This window comes from Rhinolophus hipposideros, assembly GCF_964194185.1.
Source record: "Rhinolophus hipposideros genome assembly, chromosome: 7".
Taxonomy (NCBI): domain Eukaryota; kingdom Metazoa; phylum Chordata; class Mammalia; order Chiroptera; family Rhinolophidae; genus Rhinolophus; species Rhinolophus hipposideros.
In genome coordinates, this window is record NC_138053.1 from 63,580,827 (window position 1) to 63,606,581 (window position 25,755).

Here is a 25,755-nt window from a genome sequence, read left to right on the forward strand (position 1 = left end):
GAATAGAAGATGGCAAGGAAGGTATGGTCAGAGAAGTAGGGAGAAAAACCAAAGAAGCAAAGGGGCCATGGGAGTTGAGGGAGAGTGGACAGAGGTGATAAGTGTTGAACACTTTAGAGAAATTGAGGCAGGACCTTCGAATTTCTTCAGGAAGCAATTTTATTGGCGTGTTGGGAGTTTAAGTTCTTTTTGTAGAAGATTAAGAAGAATTTAGGAAACAACACAGTCGATGTGCTCTGCAGCTAAGGACTTGGGGAGCAAAGAACCAGTAGAAACTCAGAGGCAGAATTGCTTGCTTTTGGATGTTTCTGACGAGAACATACTAGGACAGATAAGCCCAATGCAGGAAGACAGGCATAACCACATCAGCCAGTCATAGAAGCGCAGAGCAGCTAAGTACTAACTTTGAGATGGAGATGAGGCATAATGGACAGAATTTTATGCTAAAATGGAGTAAAAGCTAGATTCCCCTCATTTCTTATCCACAAGACCTATTTAGTATAAAAATTACGGAATAATACTATCCCAAACAAAACAGAAGGGATTGTGTTTTTTTCTCAGAAGAATTTAGATTTTTTATTTAACTTTCCTTCTAAAAGACCTGTTACTCTTGAGCTAAGCGCCACTCTTATACTTTCTTAACTCTGTATACAATCATAAAAATGTTCTGATCAAAATATAGATCCTGAAACCTATATACAGAACTCTGCATTCTTTAACCATATGTGGTGCATTACCTTTTAGTTTCTTTTTTCCCCCCCAATCAGATTTATAAGTCATTCCCACCCTTAGATTATTAAGGTTATGGAGCTCAGCCATTTATAACAATAGGAACAAAAGGAGCTGAAAACAGCCATGTCACACAGGTGAGGAAATGTACCACTTCTATTTATGAATACTGGACATTAATTGTATTTTATAATCACACTATGCTTTTATATTGGACAGATGAAGAATTTAGGTTATATCTGTATCACCAGGGAAGCCACTTGTTTTGAATTTGAGAGAGGGAAGCAATTGAAATGCCTGATTGCCGATTTCAGAACAGTTTTTACTTTGAAGGAAGAGAAATCAGAGAGTATTGAAATTAACAGAAATAACTTCAGAGGATTGGTAATCCTTATTTAAGAATAAACTATGTGTTTTGAAGAGTTTTATATTTGTTATTCATCACTGTGAGAGGGAAACCCCATTCATCTTTGTATACAGCAGCCTGAGCTGTAAGGATACCATGTTTCAGTGGCTTTTACCAGAGGTGAGGAGGAGGAAAACCTCCTCCTCAGAGGTTTGTCCTTGCCAACCAATCGGAAAGCACCTAGATCCTTGTCCACGCCTCCCGACCTGATAGATCCAGGGATGGAATGCAATTGGTGCATAGTTGGGGTTTTATGGGAGGGGTTTCTTGTCACTCTTCCCAGCTTCTCCGCAGTTCCTTATTTGGTAGCTTTTGACAGAACTTGTCTTTCTTGCAGCTAAGCATCTTGGCATACATTATTCATTAAGCCCTGGAGCTCGGTGGGAGAAAGATGCAGACCCTTAGATCTTTACTTACTTCTTCATGGCATGAATTTTCTTTATTCATTATAATTGTGGAATTCTGTTCCATTCTGGAGTTTTACAAATGGCATGTGTTCAATGCAAAGACTGCTGGATGGGGTCTAATGCAAGGCTTTGTTTTGTATACTTAATCACCAATAATCTTTAAAACCCCACACATTCCGAGGCTTGTGGAGATTGTTAAACTATCAAGGTTTTGGAGCTATACATATTTTAGAACTTATTGTCTATATAATCAATCAAAAATGCCTGAAGCAAACTATTTACTGTCAGTGTCTTGGGGCTACATAAAGGTAAGATTTGTTTAGCTTTTGTATACTCCTGATTACTCTGATTACATAACTGATAGTTTTAATAAATTATAATAGAGTTAAGCTCTCCAAGCAATCTCTTATTTTCTTCCTTAGACATGTCTACAGAAGAAAGATGTGTTTTTAGTGGTCAATATAAGGGGAAATTATGTAACTTCTATTAATTTGCATGTTAAAAAAGCTTTTTAATATATAATGGTTCCTCTGTCATATTGTATGGATTTGAATTATGTTTGTAAATATCAAGGTAATGAAATATATTCATTTCATTCATGAAATATATATATTTCAATATATTATTCAATATATTATTCAATATATTATTGAATATATGAAATATATTCAATAATATATTGAGCCAAATTACTTACACTGGTCTATGGGTTCCAGTTAGTCTATAATATTTAAAGTTTATAAAAATTAATTTGTGCCTTTTTCTAAAAATCTCTACTACTTTAACTTGATGAGGAGTATGTTGTTTTTTTTCACCTTTGGATATAAAGCTCTTGATGACGTTAAAAATTGACATTACTTAACTTTTAAGAAACATGTTATTCAAATGAAAACTTGATTATGTACTTGTAAAACTGGAAGAAATTTGTAAGTTTATATGATACTGCTACTTTGTTAATCTCAAAAAATGAAATAATACACTGAATTTAATAAGATCATGTACCTGCCTGGCAAGCTTCTTGCATGCCCCATTGGTAAGACCAGCCTGGTGATCCTCTCTGTAATAGAAGCTGGAGATAGAAAAATCTTTTCGGTCCTAAATGAAGCATCACTTCAGAAATTGAAATTTGTTCTTGAATATCTGAGTAAATCATAACACCTTATTTTTAAAAATTCTTTTGCGTTTCTTTAAGGGCACTCAGATTGAAATATTTTTCATTTCTTTTGTTTCTTTTTAAAGGAAAATTTACTTCTTGATGTAAGATTTACCTACATTCTGAGAAAATTTATTTCAGTTTTAGTTGTCCAAATAGTTATTATTCCCCACCTCTCTTTAAATCTGTGGATGGTCCATATTTTCTTTTATTGTTTTTTAAAATACAGATTTTCATTATTTGAATTTTGCTAGCCATTTCTTAGCTTTTGTTCTTTTTTTAAATACAGAAAAGTACAGAGGGTAACAAAGGAAACCCTCATAATCCCCCTAGAATTCATCTCTTAGCTTTTAGACAGCTCATATTTGGTACATTTTTAATGAGCTTCTCATTTGTATTATGTTTATGAACTATACCTCTTAAAATCTCTTTATAGAATTTTAGTGCTTAACTTTTTGAGGAAAATTTTTTGATGAACATCTTTGTTTAAGTTTTTGATATTATATTACTAAAAACACTTAAGGACAAATTTAAATATATTTAGCCTTATTATACAAGTTAAAGGATTGATTTGTTTTTATACAGCCACTGCAGTATTTATTTTAGCTTTAATGCTGATATCTACCAAACTTGTAGTGTGTCACAGTGCAGCATATTCAAGTGATTTTTAACAGAATATTGTGGGGAGAGAGCAAGTATTTTCTTAATGTTTAGTCTTTACCACCTTCTTACTTATGTTCTAGAAGGATATATAAAATACCCTGTAGCACATTGGCATGAATGCAGAAATAAAGGGATTAAATTTAAAAATATTTAAAATTTTCAATTATTTTATTTTGCTTCCTCAACCATCTGAGATATAGAACATAAATTGGGGAACTGGAGTTTACAAAGCAAAAATACAATATTCAGTTCAACTGCATTTTCACTTTCCTCTAGACATTCTGATGCACAATGAGAACAAAGGACCTGAAAGCATTAACTTAGAAATCTTCTCTTTTTTCCTTTGTTGCAACCATAATTTTATATATTATTTCAGACTATTTAGATCAAAAACAATCAGAATAACTCATCAACAGAAAATATTTAGAGGTCACTTTTAAAAACACCTAAAGCCAATTAAATTATTCAGCATTAAAAGCCAATTAAATTATTCTACAATTTGCAACCAGTTCTTTTGAAAAGCAGTTCTATATTTTATCTCATCTAAGTCTGTAAATTGAAAATGTAACAGTGTTCTAGGAAAAATTTTATTACTTTTTCTATTATCTTTATTTTATTACCTTTTCTATTATGTTTTCAGTTTCTCCCTCATGGTAATTTTATATAGTTATCCTGATAAATGGTATGTAGTTATCTTAAGAGAAATTCCACTTACATTTAAAAATGATTGTTGAATGCTTCAGTTTGTAGTTTTTTAGTAGATCTACCTACATACTCCATAACCAAATTGTGAGATCAACTATCAGTTGAAAAAACACTGATGGTAATTTTTGTGGTTATTATTCTAACTTCCCTGGACCGAAAGTTTTGTATCAATAGCAAAAAAGCAGGACAATTTTTAATTCCTTTTAGAAAACACCCTTAAGTTATAACTTAATTGACTGTTTGAAAATTGTCAAATTTCAAACACCCTTTCCCTTGGGAAGAAAGAGGACTGCTTAAAATATCTCTTCTAATCACGTTAAAAGGAAATATTGACTTCCTTGGAGTACCTCACTAGCCTTGATAGGGAGATAAGTGTGCATGGAAGGGTTTCTCCACCCCACACTTTTGGGTTTTGAACAAAGGCAGAAGAGTATCTGTGAATATATGTATATAAAGCAAAAATAATCAGAGGGATATTCCGTCTGTCATTTATCAGTTTGTACAATGGACTCCTTTCACTGACATTTTCTGCCTTGGTTATGTGTACTAACCGATTGTTTTGATAGCTTGTGTAAGCAAATTGCCAGGAAAATTACACTTCATTATTTATAGTCTTCCAGATAAATCCAATAATTTGTGTAGGGAATCTGCAGGTCCTGTACAGATCTTCTGCTTAAGCATATGACAATATGCTCCTCATACCAGGTTGCTTACAAGTTAAAAGGTGGTTCTGTAGAAAAACTGGGTCCCTATCTCATTTTTCTAATGGGGCCGCCACTGCCCCAAGGTTGTGTTGAGTTACATTGAGAGAAATGCATGGAGGGCAGGTAGACAGTGGTTTCTGATAGACTGTGAAGAGGCTAAGAGTGGCTAAAAGCCTTGCCCGTTCCCCTATTTTATAAAAAGGACTTTGCCATGACCAGGTAGTTCTTAATAGCAACTGTTAACTCATAGCTTGACAATTTCACAAAGAGATGTTTCATTAAATATATGTTTAAAATGTGTAGCAGACTCTTTGAACATATTTTGCCTAAAGATTTTTCAAAGAGTACATTTCATTTTTTAAGCAAGGGTTCACTTACCTATGAGACTTGTGCATGGTATCACCATTATATTTTTGAAGCGTGGTGACAATTTCTTGTATGAATGATATCTGAAATTATTCATTTGGAATGGGTAGGGGAGCTAGATATTTAGATATGTTTTTTTTAATGAAAATAACTATAGTCAGATCTTACATCTGTTTGTCTTACAATGATAAAAATCAATCATTACTAGAAAAGACCCCGGGAACTGAGAGATAGAATGAGCTCAAATAATGCTGAGCACCTACTATGTGCTGGGCTAAATACAAGATACTTTCTATTAGTTTATTTAATTAGTTGATAGCCTATAACTTACTCAAGAAAGTAACTTTATAAAAGATAGAACATCTTTTGACCACTATTGTAAATGTCTTCATGTATTCTTAGAAGTTGTCAAAATTTATTTTTCCCCAGTGTATCATAATATATAATGCTAAATGAAAATCAGCAGCAATCTGTGTTTTGTATACTACATGATGTCAATTTTTAAAATATACATCCAGACAAATGTAAAATAAAATGCATACGGGGAAATACAGCTAATTATCTATAGTTATCTCTGAGCAGTGGGGGTATACATGATTTCTAATTGTTTTCTATATAGCTTTCTACATTTCTATATCACTTATGTGTTTTATGATCAGAGGCCAATTATAAAAAAAAGATACATGAACAAAGAAAGTGAAGTTTGTATTCCTGAGTTTGAGAATATGCTCCCTAGACATATAAATTAACAGCCAGAAGAATCTGTGTTGGTCAAGGCCAGCTGTTCAGTTTTGACTGCAGGATAGTACTTATATTAATTTCCAATAGTATTTTGAAATGTTTTTATTGATCTCCCACAGTGCTTTTTGGTAGTTGATAAATTCTTATACCTAATCTAGATAGTCAATAAGATTGACTTTGGAAGTAATTTGCCAAATTATCTTGAGTTAGATACCATGGTATGAATTATGAGAAGTAACATTTTTAAAAATGCCAATAAAATAATTAAATACTGAGTTTGAATTACATTTTAAACATTACTGAATGAAAATTTCACTGCTCTCTTTCCCTCAGACTTAAATGAAAATTTATGGTGAAATTCAAAATTTTTAAGGTTATTAAATATTAGAGTAAAATGTGACTTTTTTCGATCATGTAGCTCATAGAAGTTACTGTATGCCCTTTCCTCCCCTTAATTAATGTCTTTGAGTGTTTAAATCTGCTCTGTCCAATATGATAATTCCTAGCCACATGTCGCTATTTAAATTTTAATTAAATAAAATTGAATAAAATTCAAAATTCAGCTCCTCATTTGCATTAGCCTCATTTTAAGTGCTTCATAGCCACATGACGCTAGTGGCCACTGTAGTGGACAGCACAGATTATAGATTTTTTTCCATCCAGAAATTTCTATTGGAAGGAACTGATCAAAGTATCAGGACAATTGAAAAATTCTTTGGGCGTATTTTCTGTCACTCAGTATATGCTTATGTTATTTTTCTTAAATTTCCCTATGATTTCATTTTATCTTTCTGTCTTTCAGTTTAAAAGAATGCTTAATCGGGAGCTCACCCATCTCTCTGAAATGAGTCGGTCTGGAAATCAAGTGTCTGAGTATATATCAAACACATTCTTAGGTGAGAATAACAATTTAAGTACAGTTTTTTAATTTTCTTTTGAGTTGTTTTTTGGAAGTAGAACCAACTCATTTTGTAAACCAAATAAGTGTTAGGACTTTTCACTTGTTTTCATTCATCATATTAGTAATTTGAGCCTCTAAGCCTCTAAGCTTTAGATACTAAGATGACAAAGTGAAATGTCTTATCTTTTAGTTTTATTTAGGAGCTTAGGTATTTTTCTGAATTAAAGTTGTATATTGTCAGTTTTTCCAAAGTACTGAACTGTAAAATGTATTTTTTTAGAGCAATCTATATACGTGCATTCAACAAATTCTTGTTAAGTGCCAACCATTGTTGGGCACTAGGTATTTAATGATAAATTAGAAATGGTCCTTGCCCTCAGTGAGTCTGTAGTCTAACGGACACCATATTTGTTAACTGGTAAGGCAGACAGAGACAATACAATTGCTAAAGAAAAGTTTGCTGACAATCATAGGTAAGAGTATGGTGTACTGGGACAATATCACTTCTATCCCCACCCTCCCATCCATTGAAAGAAAATGCAATAAGTCATAGTTATATATAACTTGAACATATGCTTGATTTGACTTTACTTTCCAAACAAAATTGCTGAATATCTAATTAGCACTAAATATTTATTGAGCGCAATGTGCAAGGATGAGTTAGAGGAGCTCACTGCCTTGAAATAGGGGCTGAATGTACTGAGGCATCTGATGTCTTTTATTTGAAATCAACAGTTAACTTTTGTGAATCTACTATCACTATCAAATAATGTTGGATATTATCTGTATTCCCCGTAAAACCTTATGACATCATACCCCTATCTCACTATGGTGTAGAAAATGTAAACTATCAAAAGCAATCTTAAGTCATTCAGAGAAGCTGTTTATACTTCCACAGGATGATTCATTTCTGTAAGCTGTCAGATTCACACACTGCTGCTTTTATATTTGTGTATGAAGTTTCTACTATTGCAAAGTGATACTGAAACTAGAGTCCTTACTTGGCAAGAGCAGTTTTGAAGCCAGTAAGTGAATTTCAAATGGAAATGGAGTTCTCATTTGAAGAATGGAAATAACCAATGTGTTTTGCTTTTTCCAAGTTTATTATCATGATAAGTCTTTCAAAAAAGAATTTATTAGGACATTCTAGCAAAGACATAACCACTGAAGAAATTTAATGTTAATTATTCTGCAGTGGGAATTATTTGCTTAATTTTGTGTTTGAGGGTTTCAAATTAAGTCCACATCAAATTGAAAATATTCAACTTCTTTAAAAGGAGTTTTCCTTGGTAATATTTTTTGGAATATATAATGATTGATTAAAACCTGTCCATTTATACATGATTTAAAAAACAGGTAGAATTAATAGTAAATACAGAACATTTTTCTAATTTTTTAAGATAAGCAACATGAAGTGGAAATTCCTTCTCCAACTCAGAAGGAAAAGGAGAAAAAGAAAAGGCCAATGTCTCAGATCAGTGGGGTCAAGAAGTTGATGCATAGTTCCAGTTTGACTAATTCAAGCATCCCGAGGTTTGGGGTGAAAACTGAACAAGAAGATGTCCTTGCCAAGGTAAGATGATTTCAAAGATCATGATCCTAAATATGCAACGCTGCCTTTTGATGAATTTTGATTCCTTCTTTTTTAAATAGATGAACAAGTTCATTAATTTGTGGGTGTTTTTTTTTTTTTTTTATGGGAAAGCACTTTTGTAAAGCTCTTTCTAAGTTATTTGGATTTTATTAATTTGTGGATTTAGACAGGTAATCTGGGATATCTGTTCTTCACTTCTTTGCATCAAACATACTTGGTGGTTTGACCTTACAGAATTAGAAATCTATTAGGTGTTCTGGGTGTTAGGAGAATAGTTCAAGTTTTGTAAGTAGATTGTATCTACTGAAGAAGTGCTTTGAAATTGCTATTGAAATTATCAAAAGACATACGGTTCAGCGATACTATTCAGTTTTGTATACATTTCGTGAATTTGCCCAAAGTTTGCCTGGACTTCCATGATGCATCCATTACATGTAAAAGGAATCTTTTTCTAATATAACGGTCTTTTCATTAAAGTCGGTATTTTTTAAATGACTGTGTTCATTGTTTCATATTTTACTTTATTTTCCTCATTTTCTTTTTTTATCTACCTTAACCCCAGGAACTAGAAGATGTGAACAAATGGGGTCTTCATGTTTTCAGAATAGCAGAGCTGTCTGGTAACCGGCCTTTGACTGTTATCATGCACACCATCTTTCAGGTAATGTGCTGAGGTTCTGTCTGTCACCTTTCTTTTATTTGGTGATTCAGTGCCCCGTGTGAATTGTGTGTGCATTTTATCTACTTTACTACTCTCCCTCTTTTGTGTATTTTGTACTTTTTTTCTTATTTGCCCCTTTACCAAGGGACAAATAAGGATATAGAAAGGCTGAAGTGTGGGCACGATACAAATCAACCAATTTTCTTATTTTTTCCCATTTAAGAAAAAGATACGGGAAAATTTAATCGATTCATTAAAATAATAGTTTACAAATAGTCTTCATGACCCTAACTCATAGAGTATGAAGTGCTAACTTTGAAAATGAATAAGCCCTCCCGCTGACTCATCTGAGGATAAAATTTCCTGTTTTTTTTTGAAATTCTGTGGAATTCTCTCTTCTCTATATCAGTGTCTCACTCTTGTTGAGCTTTTGTCCCAGTTCAGGGTTAGGATTTGGACGAGGAGTTGAGGCTGTAGATAGCCTAAAACTGGAACAGCAGGTTCCAGCCCTAGAGAGACTGTTGAGATTCAGTTGGTGAGCCCAGTTGGCTGAATCAGTGGCTCTAGGCTGAGGCTGCCGTCATGGTCGTGGGACACAGACGTTTTTAGGATTGGCAGCTCCTTTCTGACATCGTACATCTTGGGTAAAGCACCATTGGGCTCCAAAAGGACAACTCAACTCTGGTTTGATCCCTGATGTGCCCGAATCTTCCCCAAAGTTTCCATTTTCCTCACTAGACATTGTGCGAGTGCTTCAGGGTGACTGGATGTGATTTGTTGTTGTTGTTGTTGTTGTTAACACACTCTAGGGAAAAAGTCTTTTTATGGAAGGACAACATGTTAAGAGGATTTCTTTTCCTACAGGAACGGGATTTATTAAAAACATTTAAAATTCCGGTAGACACTTTAATTACATACCTGATGACCCTGGAAGACCATTACCACGCTGATGTCGCCTACCACAACAATATCCATGCTGCTGACGTCGTCCAGTCCACGCACGTGCTGTTGTCTACCCCTGCTCTGGAGGTAATTCTGGCTTCTAACACTTCGAGGACACTAGCTTGCCACCCACCAAAGTTTCAAACTTTTATCCTAAAGTGTATGCAGTGCAGAATCTAATTGGCTTCAAGGGGAATATGTTGAGTTATAAAGGGAAAAAAAAATGTGGTGGTGGTAAATAAACAGAGTCTTTGATGATTGTGTCTGTGAAACCTGACCAAAGATTTAGGGATTCATCTGTTGATGACACTGCTTCTTTGAAATGGTCTAATGGGCATTCCCTAAAGCACATCTGGCTTACTTGATTTCAGTTTGTTGTTTTGGAATTTAGGCTGATAGGTTTTGCATTTATAGTTCAAAGGACAATTATTTTATAAAATATAAGCAGTGCATTGATATTTTTCATAGGTTTTATTAGAAAGAAACGCTTCTTTAATTTTAACAAATCCTAAGTTGTTTCATTAAATGTTTATTAAAGCGATGTGATTTCCTGAATTGTTCAAGGGGAGATTCTTTTTTGCTAATATATTTTATAGTTCAGATAGTTTTCATTATAAAACTGTGTTAATACCTCATGTTTTGTGTGTTTCTCATCTGGAAGCAGTTCTTCCCTTGTCTTCCTCCCGTACCCCTCAGGGGCAGTTGGCAATATATGGAGACATTTTTGGCTGTCACAACCGGGGGTGTACATGCTACTGACATCTCATGGGTAAAGGCCAGAGATGCTGCTAAAAATCCTACAATGCACAGGACAGCTTTCCATAACAAAAATAATTTGGCCCAAAATGTCGATTCTGCTGAGGTTGAGAAACCTTGGTTTGAATAAAAGAAAAGGAAATAATTGTTCATTATTTTCTTCAAAATATATTCCTTTTGCAGTATTTAAAAAAATATATAGCCAATGGAAAAGGTTTGATTGTAAGTTATGATAAAATTAGATAAAATATTTTCTTCCAAGATTATACTTACAGAGTTCATGAGTAACTCATTATCTACAAGTCTCTTTTCCTCACACATTGATTGCATATTTTGAAGCTTTATTTCATTTTCCATCAAATGGTAGGAACTAATTTCTCATTTGTGTATACCTTTACTTTGTGTTATTATAGAATAGTGATGTTATCTGTATTGTCTGATTTTTCCAGGCTGTGTTTACAGATTTGGAGATTCTTGCAGCAATTTTTGCCAGTGCAATACACGATGTGGACCATCCCGGGGTGTCAAATCAGTTTCTGATCAATACAAGTAAGTGGGGCGCATTTATCTTTGCGGAAGATATTTTCACTTTGTACATTTTAGAGTGAGCATCTTTATATCGGGGGTGTTTCCAGACCTATAACCTTCTTTTGAGATTTGTAAATGCGCATTTTAATGAGAGTGTGTGTTAATGTAATTTAGTTCTGAAAATTAGTATTATATGCCATGAGGTATATGATATTTGAAAAAACATACTTTTGGGTACTTCTGTAGAAAAAAATACATATCGTTGTTAATAGACAAGGGTAATCAAAGTGAAAAGTTGCAGAAAGATTTAGGTAGTTATATTGCCCCTAAGTTTTAAATAAAAAAGAAGAAAAAAAGGTTGTAAGAATTAATGTTAAACCTTCCTCACTCTATGTAGGTTGTCATTTAATCCTCTTCAGAGGCTCTAACTACTCCCCCCTCCACAACCATGGCCAGCCCTGGTCTTTCCCAGTTTAATTCCCTAATGAGGGCAACAGAAGCTTCTTTTTTAACTTCACATTTTTTAACCATTAATTTTGTTCTCACTGGTGAGTGACATTTCACGAAATAAGAAGTCATCATCACTACATTTGAAATATAAGGAGTGGCAGAGACTGTAGTGTGAGGCATCACTGACACACAGTTTTACAGAACACCTCTGTAGGGAATATTCAGGTAGTGCCTGAGCTAAGTGTCTTTGCAAGGAGGTTCTAGCTTGACAGAAATTCTCTTCCTTTGGTACTTGAAGCTAATTGGTAAATGATTTAAATGTCATTATTTAATTACCTCCCACTAAAGTATATAAATTTAATTTTATATACCCCAAAAAACACTCAAAGTGATTAATTTTTTTTTTCTTATCTGTTAAGAATATTCCCTTTTTTGCCATGAATTTGTAGATAATAGCCTTCTCATGCGCTACAGCAATCTGGATCTAGTAAGTAGTCTCTATGCTTTCCACATTCATTTCTGTACTTTGCTGCAGCCAGATTTAGGGAGAATTTAAATATAGCCTGGCTTGGAGAGATTTAAAGCAGATCTTTAGAATTTTTAGATCTATTTTGATATCTTCGAAGAGCCTCTGTACTACCCTATAACAAAACACACTTTTGTTACTCACTTATATATAGGATTAGGAAAGTCGTGGATTTCCTAAAATGTATAGTTAGGCAAGTACATGTTAGAAGTTTGGGTTATGAACTTACACTATGTCAAAGATTACACAGGATAGCATTTCATGTTCCAGCTACCTTATTCAAATCTATAAAGGGGTGCTTTCAGGAACCATTAAAGCATTACTGAATATTCACCCATAAACAATAATAGGCATCAGGCGCAGCTGCATGAGTATCTTGTATCAGTGGTTAGGATACATTGTGCCCTTTCTGAGACGAGCAGGGAGGTTATACAGGGCACTGTACGCTGGCACCTTTTGTTAGCCTGGCCTGATTTATTATTTTGATGGTTCGACATGCCTTGATATGGTCATCATTTTACACATTTTTAACAAATGCATGAAATTTTTGTGCTAATTAAATGTTTGCCTTTAGAAAAGGTATGCATTTTTTCTTTAAATTAATAACACCAAAAATTCAGACTAGTGTATTTTCTTTGCCTCCTATTGTATATAACATAGTATGTCCCCTTATTAAACATTAGAGTTTAAGAATAGATAAGAGAAAAAATTAAAAACTGTCTCAGAGGACTGTCTCTAAGCCCTCTGATAAATTTTTGAAGAAAGACACTAAGAACCAGCTCTATCATTCTTTCTCGGGGACCCTCAAAGAGCAAAGGGGCTTAGGCTGGCACTGGGGAACTCTGGTGGGTATCGGCATGCCCACACAGTCTGAAATGTAAGCTAGCACGGCCTGAGTTTGCAGATGAATCTGATGCTCTCCAAAGTTTGAGACCCACTGAGATAGATAATGGTCACATTCAGGGGATTATAAATATAATGACGGTGTGTATTTATGTAACAAGGGTGGGTGTGTGTTTAAGGTCATTTTTCTGATGACCTTCCTGACGGGGAGGGCTAAATAATCCTGCTTCGGGAAGTATTTTGTTATTCAGTATTGGAAGGGACCTCGGCAGCACCGGGAGGTTAACAGTTCCCAGCAGCTTTGGATTCCTCATGTCTTCTGGAGGGTGAGGTGTGATGAGGCCGTGTTATTCCTGAGAGAATGAATCATCATCATCATCATCTGGTACATGAAAGTATCCCGGGGTTGATCAGAACCCCCGGGCAGTATAAGAATAGCTGCTTTAGTTAGCTTTTGACTAGGGATCATGCCAGCAAGCATTTTATTTCAGGACATAGAGAAAGCTTCGTAGCCAAATAAGTTTTAACTTTACAGCATGCTATAAAGGATTCTCTTTAATAACATGTAAACTTATAATAAATAGCTTTGTGAAATAATCTATCAAAATTATATGATTTTTTTTTTTTAGTTTGCAGTAAGCTGTTTCATTAGAGACGTTAAGTTTATGTTCTCTTTATTTTATGGATTAAGCATCAGCGACTCAGACTAGCACAGTCATAACTCTTACCTTGGAGCTGGTGCTGCCAACTTATCTGAAGCCAAAGGTTGAATCTACGTTTCCTGTAATAAAGAATTCTAAAGACTCTAATCATCAAATTTATAAACCCATAGTTGGGACGTCACCTGTCTATTTTAAGGAGGCTACAGAGGCACCATGAGGTTTCATGGCTTGCCTTGGTAGAGAAAGCCTGGACCTCAGTTGATTCTGAGTCTGTACACTTCTTCTTAGCTGTGACAATAGTTTCCACTATTGTCCACTTGTTCCACTTGTGTTAGTTTTAGGTGCCAAATGATTTGATAGTAATGATATGTATACTCATTGTAAACATGCTGGAGGTTTTGCAAACAAATAATTTCTACCAGGCAGTTCGTTAAGCTTTTATAAATGATTTAGGGATACGAGAGAATCTGAATAGGATTTAAGGAAGTTGACATTCCAGGTGGGAAGCTATGAAAGTCTTTTTTTTGTGATAATACATGTAAATAAATCCATAAAACGTAAATAGCATCATCAAGTTTTTCATATAACATGCTGGTGGGTATTTCTCATTAAAAAAAGCATTTAATTTCAGAGCATTATTTTCTAAAACTATAACGCAGTGTCAGAAGTATAGAAACTATGTACCATTAAATTTTACTTGGAAAACGAGTAATTTTTGTTTATAGCAATGATGCCTAAGTTTGGGGGAGAGAGATTTACTCATATGAGTCATGTGCTCAAAGCATCTGACTTGATTCCAAGGGCAGAGCATTTCATTGCTTTAACGTGGAGGCAGACCTAGCTACCAGTACACACACTTTTTTTTTCATTTTTCTAGTCTCATTTTAAAATAAGCTTTCTGTAGCTGATATATATAGAATGTTATTTTTCTGTGTAAATCTAACACTTACAAAATAAAGATAAATTCATTTTTGTTGAATGTGATTATATAGAAATAACTGTAGAGATCATTATTTTATTCAACAAAAACAAAAAATATTGAGAGTGTACTTCATGGCAAACCTTGTCCTGGGCACTGGGAATAGTGTTACAAAAGACAGATTGTGACAGGTGAATACGTGTTATCAGATGGCAGTAAGTTCGGTGGAGAAAAATAATGCAGGTTAAGGGCACAGGGAGTGAATGAATTGAGGGAGTGAGCCAGGCCGTCCTTGGAAACTGGATATTAAGTGAAAACCACCACTCCTTTTCCACATTTCAAGGAGAAACACTGTGTTTAGAAGTGCCCAGGAGAAACCAGATAACCAAGTACATTAAATTAATAACTTTTAATTTTATATAAGGTCTTAAGTCACTAAGTGGGTTGGGAGATCTGTGGGAGGGTCTATTAAGATTTGCACAGATAAAATGACAAATAAGGTAAAATAAAATAAATGCCAAATGAGTGGTTACAAAGCATATAGGAGAAAGTGAGCAGTTCTGCCTGTGGTAATCAAGAAAGACTTCATGGATGAGGTGACTCGTACTGAGCCTTGGAAAATAAGGGCTTTCAACAAAAATGTTACATAAACTAGTCTCTCTCCTCCTCTGTGCTACGTGCCCTTATAGCAAAGTATGAAGGCAACTTTTGGATGATCTCTGAACCTTCAAGTAATCTTCATGGACATGCAGGGTTGTCGTCTTTGTGGGCAATTGACTCAGGAACTGTAGAATCTTACCTCCCCTGTAGATGCAGCCACACACCTTCAGTCCTAAAGAAGAGTAGAAAGTTACATGTCTACCCTCAGGGTTGCTTAAGTGCCAGCATTCATTCATTTAAACACCAGCAGTCCCCACCGCCTTTTTGGAATAGCCCCAGAGATTGCCCAGGCAGTAGAGGCCCACGTTCCAACAAGGAACCATTTGCCATGGCCTTTCTGGCCAGCCTTCACTCATCTTAAATGTCAGGAGCTACGTGCTTTGCAAGGCAGGCTTGGCTATGGCTCCTGGACAGTCCTCTGTATGAAAGGCCATCCTTAGCTTGAGTAGAATTCAGACTCTCTGTTACAATGTTCATACCACAGGTCACCCTCTTCCTTCAAGTCACAGCTTCTCATCTTTTCTTCTGTAGGTTCAATAGCCTTCTGTAGGTTCATAGCCTTAATTTCTTTCATCCTTCTTCATTGGGCATATAAACTAATCCAGGTTTTCGTAAGCCTGAGGCAGTTCTTCTGTGAATGCCCCTTGTCTACATGCATATTTGCTCCCTTAGAAGAACCTTAACAGATTAATTAATCATTATCTCTTTAGTCAGAAAACATTATGCCTTCTTTTCAGTATGTGTTATTTAATATGATTCGGCTATACACAGAATAATATTGGGTGGAAGATCCTTTATAGCTTAAATTTTTTGATTGCTATATTTAACCATCTGTAGATACATGTTCATAGTTAGCGGTTTTTATAGATTATTTAAAAGTCAATTTGACCAGATATTGACTTTTTAAAAATGAACACTATTGCTTTATCAAAAAATAGAACAAAGACAATAACACCATAATACCCACTGCCTGGTACTATAGACATCTCTGTTCCTGTAGTTTGGGAGCAAAAATTTATATGCATAAATTTCTATTTCTATAGTAGTGATAAAAATCATAGGATTTCACAGTGGAAATATATCTTAAATCTCTCTTCTCCTCCCTAGCTCCTTTAAAGTAATAATTGAGTTGTATTGGATATTTCTTTCTTAGAAAAGAATATATATTTCCAAATATATTTTCTATGCATTAGTCAGTAAAATAATCAAACACGTGCACTTTTAGTCTTTACAGTGACTTAAGTGGAAACAGATTAAAGTACCAGTCAAATCTTTTTTAATGACAACTTTATTGATCTGCGTCTGCTACTTACAGGAACTACTATGGAGGCAGGGTCTCTTGCTGCCTAAAATGCACAGGTCCAGGGCAGTTGTGAGAGAGCAGCAGATTGTTCACCATTATGCAGGCAGCCTGACATCCATCTCTGTGTGAAGCCATGAGCATACACATGGGAAGGGCAATATACATGTATATAGTGACCGAATGATACTTGGAAAAGGAAATGGAAAAATGAATAAATCTTCAACTTTCAAAGCTATACTGTGGACGAAAATAAGTAAGAGCAGCACGAACAAATCTAGTACTGCTCATGTGTTGCAGACTGTTTTTATGCGCTCTCTGAGAACAAATAATCCTAAGTCACGTGATCTTTAAATTATATAAAATGCTGGATAGGTGGTGCACAGTTATTAGGAATACAACACCCTATGCTCTGGACATGTTGTCAGTGTTAAGAATAATGTCATTTTCTGCTAAGCTACGGAGCTACATAGATCTGGAGGAGAGAAAAGAGAAAGCTGAGGCCCACAGGTGAATCACCTTGCCTCCTGTCAGCAGCATTAGAATTTACTCCCAAGATCCCAGTGCTCTTTCCAATGTTACATTAACAAGTACATTCTCTGCTAGGTGCTGTCATGTAATGGTAAGGCCCACAGAGATGTTTAGGGGAAATTACATCCTAAACCCAAAGTATCTCACAATATGAAGAATTGGAGAAACTTGGAATCAATGGCTTTGCTAATCTTTTGTCTTTCTTTCAAGACTCTGAACTTGCCTTGATGTACAACGATTCTTCTGTCTTGGAGAATCATCATTTGGCTGTGGGCTTTAAATTGCTTCAGGAAGAAAACTGTGACATTTTCCAGAATTTGACCAAAAAGCAAAGACAATCATTAAGGAAAATGGTCATTGACATTGTAAGTAGCTGATAAAAGCAAAAAAAAGAGAACTGTGATGCAAATTGTTTTTAAAAAATAAGAATAAGATGAGTATCAGGTAAAGCAACTGTATATTTCAGAACCTAATGTTGCCTTTTATGTTTGAGAAGCTGCCCCTGCTGCTGGAATGATAATTCTATAATAGGTTTTCTACTTCTAGCAGTTTAAAATTAAGAATAATGACAGCTTACCCTCATTATTCTGGTTTTATTTTCTGAACTCCTCCAATCTGTTGTCGGGTAGAGAAAGATGACTAACAAGAGCAAAGGGTACTGTCCTTAGCTCAAATGGACTTTTTCCATTCAAAATGTGTGGGGTGGGAGGGGATCTGCATCAATAGACAGTGCCATTTAGAAACATCCATAATGTTAATATTTTCTTTGTGCATATTATTCACAGTGATTATGCGACACAGGAAAATCTCTGGCCCTCAAATAATTATTCTGTTAAGTTTTGTATATACAAAGATAAGAATTATCGGTCTTGGATAAACAGAAAATTACCCAGAATATTGTGTTTCTGAAGTATTCTGTGAGCAATCGTGAATTAGTTCATCAGAGCCTAACCAAAGTAACCACTTTCTAGTCCAAGAAATGGAAAACATATGTGATGATGTCTTCTCCATGGAGATACCATGCCATTTTTTAACCGTGGAAGTCTATGTCAGTGCCTAATGTTTCTATATATTGCACACATGTATCTGGGCTTCCAGAAAACTAGACAGCGAAGGGAAGAAGACTGCCCCAAGAAGTAGTACAGAATTTCGATGCACAGCTATTAGATGACGTAGTGCTTTTCCATTTTTTCTCACATTCTGCATAATATTTTTGTTTGCAAATTTTGACTTTTTTCCTCTGGACTTTTTTACTTAAGGAAATGCTCTTTGTCTTTAAGGTACTTGCAACAGACATGTCAAAACACATGAATCTACTGGCTGATTTGAAAACTATGGTTGAAACTAAGAAAGTGACAAGTTCTGGAGTTCTTCTTCTCGATAATTATTCTGATAGGATTCAGGTAAAACATTATTTGAATTTTCACGTGTGTGTGTGTGTGTGTGTGTCTAACTTTGGTAAGATTTATGTCTTCTTTCTTCCACCTTATAATTTTAGTAATTATAAGCAGGATTTTTGTCCAAATTCTTAATCTTGAGAATTAAACCGATAAAATATTGTTGGTCTTTGCGAATGTGTTTAAAAAAAACCTAACATCCCACAAAAGCAGACTCTTCGGCAGCTCTGGATTAAATCAACCATGCACACAAACAGTTTCTCTTGATATTTAAATGCAGTAGAGGTGGCATAATTGGGGACTATTAATACAAGTGTGAACCACACATAGACACATCATCATTGAGCTGTTTGGAATGAGTCTTACACTACATATATTTTTAAGTGTCACAGTCATTCAATGTGAATTTCTAGTAAAAAAAAGAAAAAAAGGTGGGGGTGCTGAAAAAGCATTTGTCTATTTTAGGTCCTCCAGAATATGGTGCATTGTGCAGACCTGAGCAATCCAACAAAGCCTCTCCAGCTGTACCGCCAGTGGACAGACCGCATAATGGAGGAGTTCTTCCGCCAAGGAGACCGAGAGAGGGAGCGAGGCATGGAGATAAGTCCAATGTGTGACAAGCACAATGCGTCTGTGGAAAAATCACAGGTGATGCATTAAGCATAGAGCTTTCAGAGAGAACAAAACTGCAGTTTGAAAGTTTGGTTACTGTGTGTGCACTTCACACAGCATTTTAGTGTGTGTGTTTTTTAATTAGTGCTTTACTTTTGCCAGCTCATTTCACATTAGTATTTATAAGCCCAAAAACCCATTCTTATGGTTTATATGTGTATAATCATTTATATATTCTTATGGCATTGTATTCATGCATAATGACTATATTCACATAGTATATTCATAGGTATAGAAATATTTGTTATCTGAATTCATAAGTAAATTCACTTATGTGAATTTATATGGAGTAGGTGAAATTATTTCAGTTATCTGGAGTCACCTATAAATTGGCTATTCTAAAATAAAGTCCAGGCCTCAAGCCAAGCCTTACCATGTAAACAACTGTTTTTGTAAACAAGAGCTTTATGTTGTCAACATACTCTTGAACTGAGAGTTCTAGAAGCTCATTTTCACCAGCTAGTAATAATACTATTATATCATCTATTGCCTAAAATAGTGACTGTTTTACAAAACTAAGGTTAGTAATCTTCTGTTCAGTGTTATATTTGTGGGCTATGTTATGTATATTTTTATGTAAGTTGTATATCTGTGTGTGTGTATATATATATGTGTGTATATGTATATATGGGTATATATTTATATGTTGTATATACATATAATATATACACATAATATTTGTATACACGTAATATACATAATATTGTGTACAAGTAATATATACGCATTATATGTTATATGTACATATAATATATACACATATCATATGTATATATACATATACATATACACACATATACATATATGTAAATTGATATTAATTAGATAGATTTATGGGATCTGGTTAACCTTTTCCTTTATTTCTTAGTCCCAAGTCCTGTACTCAAATCAGATTTCTTTTTAACCAGGTGGGCTTCATAGACTATATTGTTCACCCTCTCTGGGAGACATGGGCAGACCTTGTACATCCTGACGCCCAGGACATTTTGGACACTTTGGAGGACAATCGCGAATGGTACCAGAGCACAATTCCTCAGAGCCCGTCCCCAGCCCCTGATGACCAGGAGGAGGGCCGGCCGGGTCAAACCGAGAAGTTCCAGTTTGAACTCACTTTAGAGGAAGATGGCGAGTCAGACACTGAAAAGGACAGTGGCAGTCAAGTGGAAGAAGACACTAGCTGCAGTGACTCCAAGACTCTCTGTACGCAAGACTCAGAGTCTACTGAAATTCCCCTTGATGAACAGGTCGAAGAGGAGGCAGTAGGGGAAGAAGAGGAAAGCCATCCTGAAGCTTGTGTAATAGATGATCATTCTCCTGACACGTAACAGTACAAAAGACTTTCATGCCTTTTTTTGTTGTTTTTGTTTGTTTGTTTTTTAAGTAGAAAAGTGGTTTCCAAAGTGCATGTCACATGCCACAACCATGGTCACACCTCACTGTCATCTGCCAGGACATTTGTTGAACAAAACTGACCTTGACTACTCAGTCTGGAGCTCAGGAATATTGTTTTTTCACCTCCATGAGATCGGAGCAAGGGGGACATCTTCACGAACAGCATTTTAACAAGATTTCAGCTTGGTCGAGCTAACCAAGCAGAGAAAATCAACTCCAAAATGTTTTCAAGAGAGTGTGGCTCATCAGGCAGCCCAAAAGTGGATATGATTCGGTGTTTCGTTTCATTTTATTTGTTTGCAATATTTACAGCAGAAAGAAGGCACTACGCAGACAGTGTGTACGAATGAATGAGGCAACACATGGGTCAGGAACAGAAAACAGCATGAATCTGTTACCAGGAGGAAGATGAGCCACAGAAATTGCATAATTTTCTAATTTCAAGTCTTCCTGATACATGACTGAATAGTGTGGTTCAGTGAGCTGCACTGACCTCTACATTTTGTATGATATGTAAAACAGATTTTTTTGTAGAGCTTACTTTTATTATTAAATGTACTGAGGTATTATATTTAAAAAACTATGTTCAGAACTTCATCTGCCACTGGTTTTTTTCTAAGGAGTAACTTGCAAGTTTTCGGTATAAATCTGTGCTACACTGGATAAATCTAATTTACAAATTTTACTTGCACCTTATAGTTCACAGCAATTAACTGATTTGTAGTGATTCATTGTTTTATATACCAATGACTTCCATATTTTAAAACAAAAACTAATTTTATGTTGCAGGAAACTCTTTTTTTGTAGGTCTTCGTTTGCTTTGCTTTTTGTGTCATTTTTTTCAGAGAAGCAGAGTTGCTCTCCACTTACATTTTTCTTCATCGTGTGCAAAGTGAATATTCGTTCAGTAATACTTTGATGTGCGTTCTGGCTAATTTGTCTTAAGTCTCATGGACACTCAACCATCAGTTGGTGTTTTCTGAAGCAAGTGAGAGATATATAAATACCCAGTAGCTAAAATGGTCAGTCTTTTTTAGATATTTTCATACTTAATGTCTTCTGATAACTTTTTGCTATGTCAATAGACCCTCATTTCATAAGTGCATGTCTTTGTAATAACCCGCACATGTCATGTTCATTTTTATTGTTTCCACAGTTACTTGTAGTAAGAAAAACTGTTTCCCTTTGTGCTGCTTTATCATTTAGCGTGTGTTTGAACTTCTGTCCACATTCACTAGATAGGGTCTTATCAAATATATCATCACCATTTTGATTGATGAAAAGAAACAGGTAGTCAGGTTAGAGTTAGCGTTCATTTCTACTGCGAGGTAATATATAATGACTAGCTTTTACTCTTGATTTACAGAGAAAAATTTAACAGGTAGGTAGGCAGTTTTAACAATATTAGCAGAATATATTAAACAACACCAGTACAACTGATGCTCATTTGTTTCTATGATTTCACCATGGGATTAAAAACTATATGAAGAATATTCTTGAGAAATGATTTTAAGTGTCGCAACAATCTTCCTTAATGGACAACCACGTCACATGTAGGAATTGCTTTATCAGTTATCATTGATTCTTAAGCATGTCTTGTAGAGGAGAACTTCTTCAAATGGGTAAAGAAGTTGATGATGCCACAGCTACCAAAGGTTTGGTAATATAATGCCATCCTACAATACTGGGATGAGTAAAAAGATCCTGCCAAAATAAAAAAAATTAGAGATCCCGCTGCTGAATTTAGCACCAAGACCTATATTACAATTTTAGAGATTAATTCCCAGTATTTACCTTCAGTTGGCATCTTGGGGCATTTATTTAGTTTGGACTTTCTTCCCATTTCAGTTCTTAATAAAGTGTTTACCTTCTCTGTGAAGAGTTTGGAGCCCAAATAATCATTTTTCACATTGATCTCCAAGAATTGACATAAAGACTAAAGGGGGTATCTAAGCAAATGGAAAATAAACAGTTGAGAAAAAGTGCAACCCTGAGAAACACTTAGATTTAGGAAGTCACGGGGAGCTTTCTGGGGCCTAGTAACTAAGACATCAGCCAAGGAAATGACCCAAGCTGAAGATAATTCCTATTTTAATCTCCTGAGATCTACTGATGCTTAGAACCTTTAACAGAAAAATTATGTAGCTCTACGCAGAGCAGAATAGGTGTCAATTAATTAATTGTCAGATTTCCATCCTCCACCCCCTGCAAAAGTCAGTAAAGATAGTCCTTCTAAAGAAAGTCCTACGTTTGGCCAAGTGGCTTCACAGAAACATTTGTGAACTTATTTCTGTTTTAATTGTATTTATCTCTGATAGAGGTCTAGAAGAAAAGGCAATCTCGGGTTTATTCCTTTTTCCAAAATATTCAAATTCCCACCTCTCCCTAATATTTGGTGTTTCTCCCACAGAGTGCCTAGAATCTTAATAATGGGAAAAAAAATATCTTTGAGCAGCAATATGACACAAACAAATCCAGACCTGAAAGGGTTTTTAACTGCACTAAAATAGAGGGGCTTTTTTTTTTCAATTTGTTGGTTTTTAATGGTCACATTTTGTGAAGATACCCACCGATGGACAATCAAATTGTAGAAAATGCATAATATCCAAGAGACAGGGACTAATGCACTGTACAATCTGCTTATCCTCTGCCTTTTTTCTCCTTTCTCTCTTTCTCGCCCAAGTGTGCTTCAGAATTATACACTGCTTTAAAATGAACATCCTTTACAAGTGGCTTTACATTTCCTATAATGCCATAAGAAAATGCAATATCTGGGTACTGTATGGGGAAAAAATGTCCAAGTTTGCATAAAACCAATACATTTCAGCTTGCAAGTTACTAAACATAATAATGCTGTTTTAGTTTTATTTTCTTTTATATCACTTAAAATTCACAAGAAAATAATGTAGATAGAACAAATTGCAGATAAGGAAAAAAAACTTGAATGAAATGGATTTCACAGAAAGCTTTATGATAATTTTTAAATGCATTATTTATTTTTTGTGCCATGCATTTTTTTTCTCACCAGATGACCTTACCTGTAATACAGTCTTGTTTGTCTGTTTACAACCATGTATTTATTGTAATGTACATACTGTAATGTTAATTGTAAATTATCAGTTCTTATTAAAACATCATCCCATGATGGGATGGTGTTGATATATTTGGAAACTCTTGGTGAGAGAATGAATGGTGTGTATACATACTTGTACATTTTCTTTTCTCCTGTAATATAGTCTTGTCACCTTAGAGCTTGTTTATGGAAGATTCAAGAAAACTATAAAATACATAAAGATATATAAATTTAGAAAACGTAGCTGCAGGTCTTTGGTCCCAGGGCTGTGCCTTAACTTTAACCAATATTTCCTTCTGTTTTGCTGCATTTGAAAGTAAGGTAGTGGTGGGGCTAGGGCTGGGCATTTTATATCCAAGTTTCGAATCAGTTCATTTTCTGGCAATAGTTGGATTTCAGAAAACCACACACAAACTCTGGAAGATTCTGAAACCCTTTTGAGATACAAGCTCTTAAGTATTTCTTGCCATGAAGTAGCATTGCATATATAATGATCGTTTTCCCTATCTGTTGATCAAGAGCTACCTGTGTTAGTTACATTTGTTTTCTACTTTCCAACACTACTGGGAAAATATAGTCTTGTCCAGTGATTATAAAAAGCCTTTTTGGCTTCTAGAGCACATAGGTAAATGAATTTGATTTGAAACTAGAGCCGTAGACCACACATGTTGGTTAGTCATTTATTAATAGGCTTTTTGTCATGTTAAGAGAATATATACTATGAAAAAGTTCATTTTTTTTGAACCCTGGAATTTTCCTTCAGCTAAGATCAACCAAAATTTTTCTTTTGTATGTAAATCCATATGTAAACACAAAGTTTTATATGATGCCAATTCACATAGCATAAAGGTTTTCACCATGCTCTAGAATTTGTTTCTGCAAAACTTAAAGTCCTATAGAATTTTAAAATTTTAAAATTTCACAATGGCCAGCTCCTGAAAGCCATGAGAAATTGCCAGTCGGTGATGTGGAAACCTTCTACTGTTGCCCAGCCCTCAGAAAACAAGACTTAATAAAAGGAGAGATTCTTTTTCTAGGAAAATAAGGAGCCGCCTATTATTTTGTTTTATTTTTTTGACACACACTGTAGATTTTAGCAGCCCTGGCCCAAAGGAATTTGATTACTTTTGTTTTAAACAGTACAAAGGGGACACTATAATTCCAAAAACACATCCTTACTGATTTTAGTTATTTTTAATTTTACTTCTTTAGATAATGTTTTCAGAGTGGTAAATTGTGTGTGAACAATTCAAATGATGATTCTTTTAGTGGTTTCTTAGCCTCTTCCCGCCCATGGGGATAGTACTGTACATCAATACCTTCATATGAAATTTTTATATGCAATGAAAATAAAAGCATGGGTTGATTCTGCTTATTTATGACTCAGTCTTTTCCAAATAAGATTATTCATTTGAAGTTGTAGTTCAGTCAGCACGGGTTTCCAAGAGCAAGGAAGGTTGTTAAAGTGAAATGAAAGGATAGTGACATCGTAAGCTAGTATATTGATATTTATAATCAAATGAAACACTTATGTAGATTAATCCTGCTACAGAAAACACTGCTGAAATTATTTAAATGGCCTACAAGATTAAGCACAGTGTTTTGTAAACAGACTTGGGAATGAGGACTTCTCTGTTTGGATATTCTGCTATAATGGAAATCCTTCAGGCATCCAACATGAATGTATTTGGTATGTACTCTGCAAAGTACAAGGTTCTAGAGATTCAGCAGTGAAGAAGACACAGGTTCTGCTTTCGTGAACTTACAGTCTGGTGGAGGCAAAGGCATTAAACAAGCTTATACACATGCCATCATCCGTGTGCTCTGTACAACGAACAACCTTAGGTGCCATGACTAAGTGGGTACCTGAACTCGCCCTCTTGAGGGGCAGAGAAGTCTTCCTTAAAGAAGTGATTTGGGGCTGAGCTTTGAAGAATAGTGACAGGTAACCAAGCAAAAGGGAGAACTGAAAGGGGAAGAGATAGGGGATCCAGACAGGGAGACTTCACTTAACAAAAGTCCTGAGGTACAAATGAGTTGGAGACTTCTGGAGAAATGGAAGGAAAGCACCCCT

General features: G+C 35.1%; 1 protein-coding gene across 12 annotated transcripts in view; it reads left to right on the forward strand.

Annotated features, from left to right (window-relative positions):
* PDE4D (phosphodiesterase 4D) overlaps positions 1-25,056 on the forward strand; it is a 1,186,109-nt gene extending 1,161,053 nt beyond the window's left edge. For 11 of the 12 annotated variants that reach the window (XM_081054416.1, XM_081054412.1, XM_081054418.1 and 8 more), the window contains 9 exons: positions 6,677-6,770; positions 8,176-8,348; positions 8,932-9,030; positions 9,895-10,059; positions 11,178-11,277; positions 17,358-17,512; positions 18,428-18,550; positions 19,010-19,192; positions 20,125-25,056. In XM_081054416.1, coding sequence (XP_080910542.1) covers positions 6,677-6,770; positions 8,176-8,348; positions 8,932-9,030; positions 9,895-10,059; positions 11,178-11,277; positions 17,358-17,512; positions 18,428-18,550; positions 19,010-19,192; positions 20,125-20,541 — 1,509 coding nt within the window. In that variant the 3' untranslated portion in view covers positions 20,542-25,056. Of the gene's footprint in view, positions 1-1,690; positions 1,851-6,676; positions 6,771-8,175; positions 8,349-8,931; positions 9,031-9,894; positions 10,060-11,177; positions 11,278-17,357; positions 17,513-18,427; positions 18,551-19,009; positions 19,193-20,124 lie in introns of those variants that run through there. The other variant, XM_081054414.1, reaches the window with a different exon arrangement.
* The last annotated feature ends 699 nt before the right edge of the window (positions 25,057-25,755 follow it).